Here is a 16,387-nt window from a genome sequence, read left to right as displayed (position 1 = left end):
ATTTCGATCCACCATGCTTCCTTGATACTAGTCAGACGTGGAGACCGGCGGGGTGCAAAACACTTCCTTAACACTGTAACTGTTGTAGCTACTAATTCTGGTGTTGCTCCAGATGCTACTGCTAAGAGAAGGAAGTTCAAACCTTGTGATGTTTATTGTCTTAAAAAAAAAAAAGAAATTTGTATACTAATATAATGTTTTATCGTGTCTTGTGGTGTAATGTCCACAACATTAGACAATATAATATGTAATGTATTGTTATGTGTGCGCTGCTGTATGCATTTTGTGTGATGAATATTGAATTATTTTTATTTTTGTCACATGCATTTACTACTAAATCTTTGCATTTTATGTTAATGGAGCAGGACCCATCAAAGATGTAATAAGATATTGACCTTTGAAATCTAAGTACACAGCATTTGGAGGTAGCATCTGGACAAAGATAAGAAAGCAGATAGCGGTTTTGTAGCCGCTCATTTCAGATAATCTTACTATGATTTTATCTTTTTCTTTCATTGTTTTCCATTAATTTTTTTAGTCGATGTTATAAACAAATCAGTAATTGAATTTTGAATTTTCATGTCTTAAACATTTATTCATATGTATTATTTGGGAATAATTAATATGCTAATCTAATGGGTTTTAATTATTTAAGACCAACTTGGCACCATAAGTTAATGAAGAAAAGCACGCAGCGTCACAAAATAGCTTTTCTAATGAATGGTAGAAAATGTGAGATTGGAGATCATGTTTGTATTATCATCTCTTTCTTCTACTTCTTTTCTGTTTTTTTTTATTAAAAAAAGAAAGATAAAAAAATTATGTCGAATCCCTCCATCTCTTTGAAACTTTTATATTTTGAGATTCTAATTTTAAAAAGTGAGAAGTTAAGATCCTAATTTTTGAACATTTAATTTGAAAAGATTTATAATAATTTTTAATTTAAAGTTACGAGATCATATTTACATGGATTGAGTTTTCCTTCAAACTGGATCTTTGGAGAATGAGATGAAATGAGAATTCTGTGAATAAAAAAATAAAATAAAAGTTGAATAAAAATATTATAAAATTAAAATATTGTTATAATATAATTTTTGTTTTGAAATTTGAAAGTATTATTATTTTTTGTGTTTTGTATAGAAGTTTATGAAAGTTGTAATGATTAGGTGAAATAGTTGAAAATTTAAAATTAAAAAGTATCTATATTTGAGTGATGTTTGAAAAGAGAATTATGAAAATTTTTAGGATGAGATGAGTTTTCCAAACAAGCCCTAAATTGGAAGAAATTTTTAATCTATTTATAAATTTTTCATATGTCCCTTAAACACATGAGAAACACATTTTTTTAATGAACAAATACTTCTCACATCCTCAATTATTTTTAAATTAGCTTTTTAAAATAGATGTGCTTATCACATCTTTGATAGATACTTATCATTTTTATAAGAAAAATTTTACTCATCATCTCTACACACCACACATCATATATAATTTTTTAATTTTTAATTTTTTCTTTTATCAAATATGTAGTGTATGGATGATGAGTAAAATAACTTAATTAATTTAAAAAGAATAAAACCATAAAAAAATAAAAATAAGTATGATGTGTGAGATGATGAATAGCAAAATCTCTTTTTATAAATAGATATGAGAATGTCTAGATGAAAACTTCGCAAAGATGAGATTTGAAAGGGGTTTGCTAGTCTATGATGTGACGAAGGTTACTTCGTGAGCAGTGACTCTCTTAAGTAACCACTTTTATGCACATTTAATAAAGTATTTATATAACATAACTTGATTTAGAAGAAAAAATTTTAAAATTTAAATTTTACAAATCAAATTTTATCATTTAGTGATGTAGATGGTGACTCTATACACCAATTTAATAATATAATAACTTGATTCTATTTATTCAAGCTACTATTTTCTTAATGGTTCGTTTGACATTAAGAATTAATTTTTGCAAGAATAAGGGTATGTTTGGATGCTTAAAGTATCTCAAAATTTTATAAATAATAATAAAATAGTTTGAGTGAATGTATTTTATAATTTTATTGGGTTTTGAAAAATGAGAGAGATTGAATATTTTTTTTAAAAAAAAATTAGTATTGTATTAGAGTTTGTAAAAGTGAATAGATAAAGTTAAAAAGGTTGTTAGAATATAATTTTTTAATATAATTTTTATTTTAAAATTTATAAAAATTTTATTTATTTTTATATTTAAGTAATGATTATGTGATAATTGGATGAAAAGTTATGAAAAATTTTGAAAATGTTTGGTGTTACCCAAACACACTAAATTTAGTTCTTAAAATAACTAATCATTTGATTTTACAAATATTTTCTTAGAATTGAATTTCGAACAATAATAATACATTTGATGTATTTGATCAAAATCCTGTAATTTAAGAGAGTAATATTATATACAGTCATAAGTTATATAAATACTATGCACTTCTTTAATAAAAGAATAGAGTCTATCATTAAAAGATTAATTTTTTAATATAAATTTTATATATTCACTTTTTTTTAAAAAAATACGTGACGCTTGCAGAAAAATCATTTCTCAATTTAAAATGTTATTCTTTTTCTATTTTTTCATCTTCAATCAATTTAGGCTTCGTTTGGAATATGAATTACTCTCAACTCATCTCAACTCATCATTATAACTTTTTCAAATCTCAACATAAAATATAATAAACAATTCAACTTTTTCAAATTCTAAAATAATAATAATATTAAAAAATAATATTCTAACAATATTTTATCATCTCAACTCAATTCAACTCACTTCAACATGCAAACTCACTTCTAATATGACATTTTAAATAATTTATTATTTAAGTAATTGATCGAAGAATTTATTTAAAACATATTACGTGGCAGCAATGTGTAAAAAACAAAAACAACTTGCTATAATGGTAAAAGCAGTTATGTGAAGCGGTCCGAGTTTCTGGTATCCTGTACCATTTCCTCGCACTCTCCGCCCTTAAAACATTTCAGCACTCGCTTTTTGCAGCAGAAACGTGTCGAGCACCTAATTTTATCAATCTCAAAGTCAAGCAATAATTCGAATAAAAAATTTAAAGCCGTTGATTCCGTCACGTGTTCAGCAGAGAAAGCGAGTTGTGAGGAGAGGGCCAAGTCTTGCCAGTGGGAGAGATGTGGCGCGTCCATTTTCTCCTAATGTTTTTAAGTGGTTTTTCTCTTAAAAAAAAAAAAAAAAAAAAAAACTGGGAGAGTGGGGGCTTTTGTCTGGTTGGATGGTTGGTTTTTATTCTCGTTTTTGTGGAGGAGAAGAGGACTCTCTCTCTCTCTCTCTCTCTCTCTCTCTCTAAAAACACTCTCCCTATCCAGGTTGCGTCTTGTTGGGCTTTCTGATTAGTTTTGAGTGATCGGTTTCTTGGCGCTGGGGACGGGGATAAGCTAGAGTGACAGGTCGTGGTGGTGATTGGTTGCTTTTGGGGGGGCGGGGGGAAGGGGGATGGGATTTCCGGTGGGGAGTGATAGAGTGACGGCGCTGTGGTGATGGAGCCATGGAATTCGACGCCGGAATTCCGATGTCCCGAGCGGCGGCACCGGCGGTGGCCGTGACCGTGACCGAGGGAGCCTCGCTTTCGCCGTCCTCCTTGAACGAAGGTCTCCTTCATACGCCATATTTTGCGACTTCTTAGTTTATTTGTTGGATGTTTCCGTAAAATGCTATTTGGTGCCTATTGTGGTGTTTGTTATTCATTTGCATATAGTAGTCCCGCTTGGTTGCTGGTAGTGATGCCTGTTTCGTGATTGTGAATTGTCGTTAACACCCTTTCCCCCGGTTGAATTGAGCTGGTTCAATGCTGAAAATCTCATTTTCTTTTGTTAATTTAGATTTTTCAGTTTTTAATTGCTAACTTTTTTTGTTTTTACTCTTATTCGTTCTTATAACACTGATAAGTTCTTTTTGATCGGTATGACACTGACAAGTTCTTATTCGCATTACTGGGGTTGTTTTCGGTTTTTACGCCTTAAAACTCTTTTCTTTAATTGCAATGCCCTTATATGTTACATATTTTTTGGGTTTTTCCTAATTCGTGTACAATCAGATATGCAATTCATAAGTTGCATGCTTTACATCGTATTATATTAAAAAACCTTGCTTTTCTTCTTCTGCGTCTTTTATTTTGGTAAATTTGGAATAGTTAATTTATCATCGTGGGTGCCATGGATATCTGGTAACAGAGAAAATCTAATTGGAATTTTATTTTTCCTTTTGAATTGACTTATTCTTGGTTTTGCGTTTGTATGTGTTTCCTTTTTCGTTTTTCGTTTATTGTTTAGTTTGAAATGTTTCAGTGGAAATGTAAAAGTTGTTCCTTTATTATATGTCACTATATATTTGACTATCTTCCTCAATAATAAAATTACACAAACTTTGAGTCAGGATTGTGTGTTTTTTTTTTGAAACGTTTTTGGGAAAAATATTTTCAGTTTGTTGGGTTTTAGCTATCAAGGATAGGTTGGTCAATAGGAAAATTGAACATTGTAAGCTAGTTTTTGGATCGCTTTAATCTCCATTCTCCCCATGCTCAAATTCCACTACTAAGCTTGTTGGCCCTTGTGGAGCAAAGCAGCTCAACTCTTCTGCCAGTGCAGATTGCTTTGCCTATGCGATTGTCTGCCTGCCCCCATTACTCTGATTTCGAGCTCTCAATGCCATTGAGTCCTACCTCACCTAGTAACAATTCAGCAATCCAAAATGATCCAAGTTAACCCATATCCCATTTCGTTAACATATCTTGCTCCATCTTCGACCTTGAATTGCTCATTGCCAACCCTTTTTTTGGATGCATTGAAGCTGGGATTAGGGTGGTTTTTGACCCTTCTTTGAGGCTTTCGAAACCCAAAATCTGGTGGCATAGCGTTTTGAGTGGTGGCGATTTGCAAATAATTTACATACCAACCAAACTACCACAAATATTTTTGGGAACTTTTTTAATTCTTCACACAAACATGGAAAAAAAATAGTTCTCTCTGAAAATATTTTAGGTTTTTTTTTTTTTTTTTTTCCTGTCTTGTTTTACTCATTTTATGTCAAATCAATTGCAGCCTTATGTAGATAAATAGTCTCTGTAGGAAGGTCGTGATTACTCTATAGTCTATATACGTTTTTAGGGCCAGGAAAAGTGAAGGTTTCATACTAGTCAAGCTAAGTAGTTGTGCATGTGCCTTATTCTAGTAGTAATTGTTGAAGCCTTGTGTGTTGTCGTTACTGAAAATTGAAAATTTTAGAATTTTTCGCCTTTAGCATCCAACTCTTTATAGCATAATAAATAGTTTTCAGTAGAGTTGCATATATCCTTCTTCTTTATTTTTTTTTCTCTACCTCTTGCATAATAAATAATTTCTTCTTCTCTTCTCTCCACAGCCAAGTGGTTTTTCCCCTGTTACAAGAGACGCATGGAGAGGATTTTGTTTCCTTAATATAGTTATTTGTTTATTTTTAAACTTGGGAGCTGGGAATGCGAGTATGGAAGGTAGAAAAGAAGGCTTTTACTTGTCTATTCTTGTAGCATATCTGCCTTGGACCTTACTCTTCCATGTGATATTTCTTTTTTTATTTTTTATTTTTTTTGGGGGGGGGGGGGGGGGGGGGGGTTATGTTGAAATTGATTACTTTGTATTTTAGTTGAGGTGACAATTTATCTTAAAGTAGACTCATGCACAACAAAGATTAGGGATTTCAGGAATATTGATCTCGGATTAATGAATGCTGTGAAATTATTTTCCTTTTGTTTACCCATTTTTCATAGTATATGCCATGCATTTATTCATCAATTTAATTTCAGATGCAATGTGGCAAATGAACTTGATATCAAGTGAAATGATGGACTCTGGGCTGTATCCTGAGCGTCCTGGAGAACCAGATTGTTCTTATTACATTAGAACAGGCCTCTGCAGATTTGGGGCAACGTGTAGATTTAATCATCCTCCTAACAGGAAGCTGGTATGAGCTGCAGCATATTTTGAAAGAACAATTTTGACTTAAATGTTATATGATGGAGATAGCTTTGATCCATTGTTATGAGATTGCTAGATTAACCCTCTGATGCCTTTTAGACATCATAACAGAATTACTAAGGAGTTGAAATGTAGAGCTGTACACACGGACAATCTCACCATGCGTTCCTTGCCATCTTCTTTATTCTATTCTTTTTTAGGTTTTTTTATATATATTTTTTGAATTAGAGCCTGTATCTAGATTTGACTCAAAGTAGAAAATGTAGAAAAGGTTAGAATGTGTGAGTAGATTGTTTGGTTAAGCTTTTAGGCACACACAAGTCCAGAGCAGTAAGGAATGGGAGGAACATTATGCATATGCATGTCGTCGTCTATGTACTCATACTGGTGTAATGTTGCTGGCTTTGAGCTTGGCGCACACTTCCTTATGAATGACAGCTTGCAAAACACACTCTCACATGCTCCTCTGGACTTCAGTATACTTCATGCACTCTTTTGCTTAGCTGATATACTTTACGTACTATTGTTATTTGTTGTTGCATTCTTCCCCACGTGAAGTTTCTGAGTCTCATATATAGTAGTTCAACTTCATAAGATTTTCATATTTGGGGAACTTAACTAGATTCTACTTTTCTTCTAGGCTATTGCTACTGCAAGGATGAAGGGGGACTTTCCAGAACGAGTGGGACAACCAGAATGTCAGGCATGTATTTCCATGTAGTTGGCATAATTACTTGTTTCATGATTATGCTCTGCATGCTTTCTATTGGCATGAAACAGTGTACTTCTGTGGCCCAGCCATGTGTATTTGTAAGCTACAAATTCAACTAGAAAATTTTTAGGAGTCAACCTAGATAATTTTGCAGGTGTAAGTCATAAAAACAATTATATATATTTTGATAGGTTAAAAAGAATGATATATATATATATATATATATAAATAGACATATATCTATAGATAGATAGAGAGAGAGAGAGAGAGAGAGAGAGAGAGAGAGAGAGGGCTTCCCTATGGCCAGTGGTGGAACCAGCAATTTTTTTGAGGGGGGGCCAGCTTTTCTATCGTGTGATACATTTATGTAAATAAAAAAGGGATTAAAAAATAAAAAAAACATAACTATATATAAAACTAGATCTCGATAATTTGCTACATACGCGTAAAAATACAATCTAAAACACAACTTAATATATGTTTCAGATTTATGATGATAATGTTTCATGGAATAATATTCATCCATTATTTTTTTTTGTAACCAAATATTTAGAATTTATTTTCTTTATAGAATCTATCAAGTGATCTTTTAGAAGACATTCTTTCATTCTAGTGTGTAATCTAGTTTATTAAGTTTCATGTAAAATCTAGATATTTTCGTGTCACATTAAACATATAATGATATAATTAAGACCTTAAATAAATTTTTTCTTGCTCAATGAAGTCTAGAAGATAAAACCTCTCAACTATTTTCATATAGATCATCAACGTTAAATGCTTTTTGTTGTATTTTCAAATTGGAGGTGGTGGAAGGACATTCAATTCAAACTTCCATTAGGTTTTCCTTTATGAAAATGATATTAACTTCACAGGTTTCATCCAGTTCTGAAATGGTAGGTTCTTTGCACTCTATGGGGTTGTTTGTTTGTCACAAATCATTATTTATGCTTGTCACGACTTAAGAATAAAACTTATATTCTTCAAAAGAGACCTAATTCATGTCTTTCACATGGAGTCAATTGTGTGCTTCTGGCTTCTTACCTCTTCACTTGATTAAATTGACAAAGCACAAAAGGACATGAACTCAAACTCTATTCAAAGGGTGCCCTAATCCAATCATTTTAGAGATACTCTCAATACTAACGTCAAGATAATCCAACATTGGTTGGGTTTGCTTGTTATTAGAGAATGGTTGGGTGTGCCCTTGATCGGTCTCTCTCTCTCTCTCTCTCTCTCTCTGCTACTCTTCATCTCTGGGAACATCATCCCCAGGTCATCCGCTGTGCCATGTCAGCCTTGAAAAGAATTCGAAATTCAAATCTCAAAATGAAATGAACTATTGCTTTCAGATTCCTGGTCTACAAGTCATTCTCTTTGCATTTTCACTTTCACCTTGGTGCCCTCTGTTTTCATTTCCTGCAATCGATTTTTATTTTCAGCTCAACACATTTCCCCCAATTTTCATTTTCGGCTTTGGCACCTACCATATCAGCAGATGACTTGGGGATGGTGCCCTCAGCCTACAAATAGATTTAATTTGTTGAACCTAGATGTGAGATGGTTTTAATAATATTCCTCATTAGTTAGGTGTGTGCTTGATGATTGATAACTGTTCTTGTTGGGCATCTCCTCCTACTGGCCTATGCTTTTAGGTCTGATTCTAGGTATGCTCCTTATTTATTAAATAAGTGAACTTACCATGCTAGCATTCTAAATGTGGAGACTATGAAAATGATGTATATTGGCAAGATAGAGCCCTTTGTTTCAGCCCCTAAAATCTGAGACACAATATAAAACCCCAGTGTTTTCACAGCCTGATGGCCTTCGGCTAACAGTTACAGAGGAGTTCTTGGATTTTGTAGTCATCATTGTGCATGATTAAAAACTATGCTGTTATTGCAGTGGTATCAGAATTTACTCTATTCCTTGTGCTTCCAGTTTAATGAAGTAGTAGACTTAAAAATGATTTTGCTTTGTTTTGTTTTGTTTTCTACTTCATTTGAAGGAACAAATGGGAGTGGAAAGGTGAAAAAACAAAGTTTTATGAAATATTTACTTGCTATTATAAGTTTGACTAAAAGATCTCTGTTTTGACTCACAACAAAGTTTTTATCCAAACAACTTCTCATTACCTACCCACTTTCAGAAAATCCATTACAAAACGTATCTTAATTTTTTCAAGAATTCTAAAAAGTTTCCAAAATTTTCCCTAATGTAGCATGCCCCCAGGTACTCAGGTATGAAAACACTATATACTGATGTTTGTATATAGGCGTGTGTGTATAGTTTTAGGTGTGTGTGTAGATATGCATGGGTATATGTATATGTATATGTATATGTATGTGTATGTGTATATGTATGTGTGTATATTTCAGTTCATATTTTGAAAGAAAGCACATTGATTCCAGCATGAAGTTGCAAGGGCTTGCTTATCCTTTAATTAGGAAAAATTGGTGGCAATGGGGTGGGGCTGGGAAGCCTAAATTTAGTTTGTGAAACACATCTGTTTTAGATTTTAGGGTCATCAGACTGATGAACAGTTATGTTTAATATAGAATATTGAATTGTTATTCAGACTAGTGCATGCTATAAGTCAAACTGAATGTATTTTTTTAGCAACAATATATGCATTATGGATTGTTATGGCCACAGGTAATATTTGGAGGCTTGGTGCTAATTAGATGTGATGATTTTGGTCACTCGTTATATCTCTGCCTCCTAATTGTGTTGCTGGTATAATACCCTGGATTATGTGATTTTATAGGAGCCTGGTGAGTGGGTTTGCGTATAGGACAATGATGAATGACAACCTACATTGCTTGGTATGGAGATGTTCAATCCATAGTTTTGACTTCCATATTTTTCCGGCCATTCTGGCCAGAATTTTCTGTTCTGATATGGTAACTGGTACATTATACCTCCTCGTTCCGTTTCGCTCCAAGTTCCTGTCCATTCTGGCCTATTCCGGCCATAATTAGCATTCCGGACCGCATTCCGGACCACATTCCATTCCGAACTGTTTTAATGGCAATTTTTTACTTTTCTTGAGTTTGGATGACTTTTTTGTAAATTTTAAATCTAGATGGCATTCATATATTTGAAAATCTAAAAGGCATTTATATAATTTAATTTTTTTTAACTTTAAATATGTCTTCTCATTCTCTCGTGTTTATGTAACTTTAAATATGTTTCTCAACTCTTTTTTTTTTTTTTGGTTTCTTTTGTATGTATCTCAACTCAAGTTTTTTTTATTTTCTTTTAATATTATCTTTTAACACTAATATCTCTCTACCTTCTTTTTTTTTTTTTTTTTTTTTTTCTTCTTTTTTTTTATAATGTTTTCAATGTATATTTATTTTATAAACCGTCAATTCTTCCCTATACTCGCACACACATGCACACATTCATACTTGTATACTTTTTTTAATATATAGCTAATCCCGAAACGGCACACAAGAATGCACCAGTACCAAAATATTCCATTCCAGTGCTTAAGCCGGAATGATCATTGCAACAGAATTTAAAACTTAAGTTCAAACTCTTTTTAATGATTCTAGGGGGCTCCAATTGTAATATTGACCTAGTCCTCTTGGTTCTTCCTTGGGTCTTTACAAATGATATTTGAGCCAATCTCGACTAGAGTATGGGACTTGAGTTGTGTCACCTATGATGGAATGGCCCAATGAGAATGTTAGGAATTTGAGGAGGTAGATTGTAATATTCCGGATCGTGATTTATAGGAAGGTTGAATGGGTTTGTTGATAAGGTGGTGAATGGGATTTCACATTCGTGGGGAGGGAGAAGTTCAAGCCCTTCGTAATAATTCCAAGAGACTCTAATTATAACATTGACTATTTATTTTGGAGTGGAACTTTTCTATAATACAAGATCTCTGTGGTTGTTGAGTTGGTTAGTTAATGATATTTCACAATTGGACACTCCAAAATGATGTAGATATGTTTCCTGATGCCTAGTTGTGCTCATTGATTCGTTGATTGGATTATTTTTTGGGATTCTGATCAATTGTGTGGGTATTAAATTTCTTGATCACTTTTTAAAAATTTGGTCATCTCTATTAATATACGATTATACACATCTTGATTGATTAATTTCTCTGATAAAGTCAAGGCTTATTATAAATTTTCTCCATTCTTTATTCTTAAAGAAAAATATATGATGAATTATCAGAGCAGCTCATGACTGGGAAGTAGAAAGCCTTTACTATGTTGTATAATCCGTTGTATTCCACCAAGTTGAGTAGAGAAGGGGGAGATAATCTTCTTTGGGCCATTTCCATTAGAGGGTTGTTCAATGTTCTTTCTTAATATTCTTGTTCCTTATGATAATAATTCATTTCCTTGGAAGAGCATTTGGCGAATGAAGGTCCCTTCGAGAGCTGCATTTGTGCTTCTTGGACAATCTCTTCGGGAAGGATTCTTACCATGGATAAGGAAAAGAAACATCATTGTGATTAAGTAATGTTCTATTTGTGAGAGGAGTGGAGAGTATTGATCATCTCTTACTGCATTGTGAAACCGTTAGGGCTTTATGGAATGATTTCTTTAATTTGATGGGTTTGACTTGGGTAATGCTCATAAGTATAGTTGATCTTTTTAGTGCTTGGAGAGAGTTCAGTAGCAATCTGCAAATTACAGTAGTGTGGAAGATGGTACCAACTTACCTAATAGTGCGCCGCCCCCACAACAAAATGCCATCTTCCTTTGGACAGTTGCTATATTAGTGGGCCTAACTCCCATGATTTTCATGTCTTTTTCTTGTATACATTTTGTATTCCTGGGTCGCCCCTTTTGTGCTTTTTAATGAAATTTATTAGTTGTAAGAAATGAACTAGGCTGTAATGCTTTCTGAAAGGGGAAAAGAGATTTTTCCTCCTGGATATTGGACATTAAGTAAGAGTGTGGTAAATGAACATTGGTTGATGCACAACAGTTAACTATAAAAGTTGCAATGAAGGACTTTTATACTTTCTCTCCTTACTTTGGCCCATGATTTATTTTGAAATAATCCCTTAATTGTTGTCTAGTGACTATCATCATGAAGACAATTAACTTGCTCTGCGCCAATAGTCATGCATTTGGAGAATATGGCTTCTATTTCAGGGGATGTTAGATATTCAATTTTCCTTGTACGGTTTGGGCTACTAATATACTGTTTTGATGTGTTCTATAGTACTACCTGAAGACAGGAACTTGCAAGTTTGGGGCGACATGTAAGTTTCATCATCCTAGAGACAAAGCTGGAGTTGCTGGAAGAGTTACCTTAAATATTTTAGGCTATCCTCTTCGCCCGGTAAATTAAATATTCTTCTTTTACTTATTTAACCATGTCTTCATATAAGGAGTTTATCATCTTGTTATACGTTCCTGTATGTTAATTGGTTTTGGGTCCGCATCAGCTGTGCTAACATGATACTGGAAAGTTTTGGATTGAAATTTCTCAACACATTTGGGCCTTTCATATAACCAATATTGTATCCCTGGAAGCATCTGTCACATATCTGAAATGAGCATTGGTCTTTTCTAGTTATCTTTTCTTTCTAGGTGAATGAAATTTATGTTTGTTTGTTTGTTTAATTTCATGTTCCCCCATTCAGAACGAGACTCAGTGTTCCTACTATTTAAGAACTGGACAATGCAAGTTTGGAAGCACTTGTAAATTCCACCACCCTCAACCAACAAATATGATGGTTTCCTTGAGTGGTTCTCCTGTATATCCTACCATGCAGTCTCCAACGACTCCTGGTCAGCAGTCCTACCCAGGAGGAATTAGCAACTGGTCAAGAGCATCTTTTATTCCCAGTCCGCGCTGGCAAGGTCCTTCAAGTTATGCACCTTTGCTTCTTCCTCAGGGAGTGGTGTCAGTTCCTGGGTGGAATGCATACAGTGTAAGTTTTTCTGCATTCATTCCTACAAAATATTGTTCAAATTTTGAGTACTTGTTTGCATTTAAGCTACATTAGGTAATCTAAGGGGGAGGGAATAGGAAAAGTTAAGGAAGTTACGGAGAAAGGTAACGGGAAAGGGAAAGGGTGGGAAAAATATTTTCTTCAGGATGATTGCTTTTTTATTGGAAAAATGTTGAGCAACGACACATGGTGATCCTATAAGTTTGACTTTCTTTCTATCTCTTGCTTCCTCCCAATTTGGAATGACTGGGAATGCTCGGTGGAACTGAAGTCCTTCCTTTGTTGCATCTGGGTTATACCCACATTTCAACTTTGCCGTAAGTTGGTTGGGATGGGGTGATACCGGTTGTTGGCGGAGTGTTTCCTTCTTGGGAACAGCTTCTGCTGCTGGTATTTGGTGGCAGTGATGGTGAGGTTCTGAGATGCTGCTTGTCTGATGGAAGATTATGGTACAGAAAGATGTTACTGTGGCCTGAAAGTGAAGATTTTTCCTCATGTCAGTTATATTATATCATTTTAAGAGAGCAACGCTTTTAAATTTAATTTTTGCATCAAGTTCTGGATCAATTTCACTTGAAACATGTTTGGGTGCTAAATGACTAGGTTTTTGGGATTTGCTTTGAGGTGGTCCTGATCGAAAGGAAGGTGAACTTTAGAATTTCATGGACATACGGATATATGTATATGACGTCACAGGTGTTGAATCACAATCCACTAGCTTGATCCACATGGCTACCTCTACCTCTACCATGCAGTGCAAATAACAAAAATTTCAGTCTCTACCATTTGTCACACTATTTTTCTAAGAGGCAATAAATATATTTAAACTTGTATATCCTATGTCCAACATGCTAATATAATTGCTTTTCAGGGTGAGCTTGGATCAGTTTCCTCTCCAGAGTCGCAGCAGCAAACGGTGGGAAATAGTCAGATTTATGGAACCTCACGCCAGGGTGAATCAGCTAATGCTGGACCTCAGGGGACATTTTCTCCACTTCGTTCAAGTTCTGTCCCTGCAGGGTTCTATGCATTGCAGGGAGAGAATGTATTTCCTGAGAGGCCTGGCCAGCCTGAATGCCAGTTTTACATGAAAACTGGTGATTGTAAGTTTGGTGCAGTTTGTCGGTTCCATCATCCTCGGGACCGGCTAATTCCTACTCCAGACTGTGTCTTGAGTCCCATAGGCCTTCCTTTACGTCAGGTGACTTACACTATCTATGTTTGCTTGAATCTTTCTGTTTCATAATCAATATTTTAGACCATGCCAAGTGTCTTCAGTTTTTTGTTTATTGTTACTTTTGAAGTTTCCACGAATAAATATCTGACAGTTAGGGTTGTACACTGGCCCCCTTGGTTTGGTGAGGGGGTCAAATTGATGACTGCGGCAACTAAAGAAGGGAATTATTTCAATTTTATATGTACCATATATCTGTACAGGTGAAGAGAACCAATTTATTGGTTCCTCAGATTTGGGACTGACTACCGTTTGGTTCTGGCTGGTTTCAACTGGTCCTGGCAATCCCAGTTCAAATTTGTACACCTATATTTACAGTTACTCGACTTTCATGAGGCCTTGAAAGCATAAAGTTGTATTTAGAGAAATTGCAAGCATAATAATTTGCAATGATTCAAACTAGCATATAGAGTATAATTACTAGTTGGCTTTGCAAATTGAATATAGTTTGTTTATCGCCTTAGTCCACCCTTTGCACGATTGCTGATGGATGTACTTTATTGCTAAGCTTAACTGTATTAGTTCATCTCTTGCATTAGACCCATACTTACAAAACTTTATACTGAAATTATAGTAAAATGATTTTTAAGCATTTGCAATTTTCGTGACAATCCTTCAATGCTTCCTACTAGGGCTGCAAATGAACCAAATAGCTTGAGTTTGGGTTGTGTAAGTTTGGCTCATACTTGGTTCATTTAGTAAATGAGTCGTTCGTCATTATTAATTTTAGCTTGAATGTTGAAGAGTCCATACTTCCTATCATGTCTATAGCCTTCAATACTTTTGTAAAGGTTGCAAAGATGATGAATTTCAGAATAACATAAAAGAATAGTTATCACAAGACTATCATGCATGGGTGACGCTCTTGTATATGCCCCATGTACCTAGGCTCTCGTCTATTCTTTTTTTCTCTAAAATGTTTGTTTACTGATAAAAAACATAGAAGAAAATTAAACCTATCCTATTCTAACCATGTTTTTAGTATTCCTGTATGCATTTGATAATGACATCACCAGAGTTGGATACCGTTTGGCTTGTTGATGTTTCAAGAAAACATTCAGAGGATTTTCTAATTTTATATTTATGTTCTTTCTGGTTTGACCTCCTGAATCGCAATTGACAAATAACATGCACTAAGGTACCCCTTCTCATGCATATGCACTTAGCAGTTAATTTCATTCAGGGATATATGGTAAGATACAAAGAAGTAATTAAGCTCGTTTTTGCATCCTCTACTACTAGTTGTGGCTTGAGTTTCCTAAGCATTCTTCCTTGGAGCGTACTTTTTGGTTTTCCAAGTGTATAATGTAAATACTAAATACAGAGTTTATTTGTTGGAAGAGACTTCTTGCTGGAGGTCTAACTGGTTTTACCCCTCCGCGCCCCCCCCCCCCCCCCCCCCCCCCCCCCCCCCCCCCCCCCCCCCCCCCCCCCCCCCCCCCCCCCCCTTTTTCTGTTTTGTTTCAGACTTGTTTTTATTGCAGTACAACTTTGATTAATTTGATGCATATTGATGGGAGCTACTCGTTCATTTTTAACAGGGAGAGCCTCTATGCATCTTCTATTCTCGTTACGGTATCTGCAAATTTGGTCCAAGTTGCAAGTTTGACCACCCAATGGGGATTTTCACGTACAATCCCTCTGCATCATCTTCGGGTGATACCCAGTCCGGCGTTTGCTGGGGTCATCATCTGGAACTGCTGCATTAAATTTGTCATCAGAAGGACTTGTTCAAGCAGGCTCGGCAAAGCCCAGACGACTTTCATTGTCGGAAACTAGACAGATGCCTTCTGGTGATGATAATATTGACACAGAAGGCTGACACCATGAGTCATTTCCTTTTTACAACCTTTTGGAGTCTTATGGAAGAGTTATCTGTAAATTCATTTCCCATTGCTGGAGATGTACAGAGTTCATGTCAAGCAATTCTGTTCTTCTGAAAATGTGTTTCAGTTGACAGACTTGACCCTCCTGAATTTCTTGTCGCTGCATTGTATAAAGTCTGCAAATATTGTCACATATGGTAAAAGCCATTGTGAACATTTCATCGTCCCAAAAGCTGATCTTTATGATTTCAATATTCTAAACTTCTCCCACTACTTTCATCGTCATGGGACCCACTTCTCAAATGCATGAATATTTGCTGCCTGTTTTGCATGGATGTTTACTTATAATAAATTATCATCAGCTTCCCTTTCTTCTTGTTCTTACTGTTACTGCTACTATGCCAGAGTTATCTACAGCAGTCCTGTCATATCAACATTAGTTCCTGTTGTGTAGAGCAGTTTCTTTTCCTTTTTATTTTCTAATTATTTAGTCATTATTTTTTATTTTGTAGAATCTTCTTTATACGTTTTATGTCATTAATTACCTTGCTGGATAGGTTTCATTTTGCAGAAATAAACGTGGGCAAACTTGTGGTATATGCTTCAGAAATTGGAGGCACTTGAATGGAGTGGAATGATGTCACTCATGTCCTCACCAGATGACTTCTTCAAGTTTCCAAACATCAATG

The 16,387-nt window shown here is 34.7% G+C and overlaps 1 protein-coding gene across 1 annotated transcript; it reads left to right on the top strand.

Annotated features, from left to right (window-relative positions):
- Positions 1-3,266: 3,266 nt before the first annotated feature.
- LOC121259509 (zinc finger CCCH domain-containing protein ZFN-like) lies at positions 3,267-15,868 on the top strand. The gene is given in 8 exon segments (XM_041161118.1): positions 3,267-3,639; positions 5,829-5,986; positions 6,641-6,703; positions 11,903-12,022; positions 12,327-12,617; positions 13,510-13,839; positions 15,414-15,531; positions 15,534-15,868. Coding segments are annotated over 8 exon segments (1,344 nt in total). The 5' UTR covers positions 3,267-3,536; the 3' UTR covers positions 15,695-15,868.
- Positions 15,869-16,387: the final 519 nt, after the last annotated feature.

Source organism: Juglans microcarpa x Juglans regia, chromosome 4D, assembly GCF_004785595.1.
Source record: "Juglans microcarpa x Juglans regia isolate MS1-56 chromosome 4D, Jm3101_v1.0, whole genome shotgun sequence".
Lineage (NCBI taxonomy): Eukaryota > Viridiplantae > Streptophyta > Magnoliopsida > Fagales > Juglandaceae > Juglans > Juglans microcarpa x Juglans regia.
This window is presented reverse-complemented; position numbering and strand designations above follow the sequence as displayed.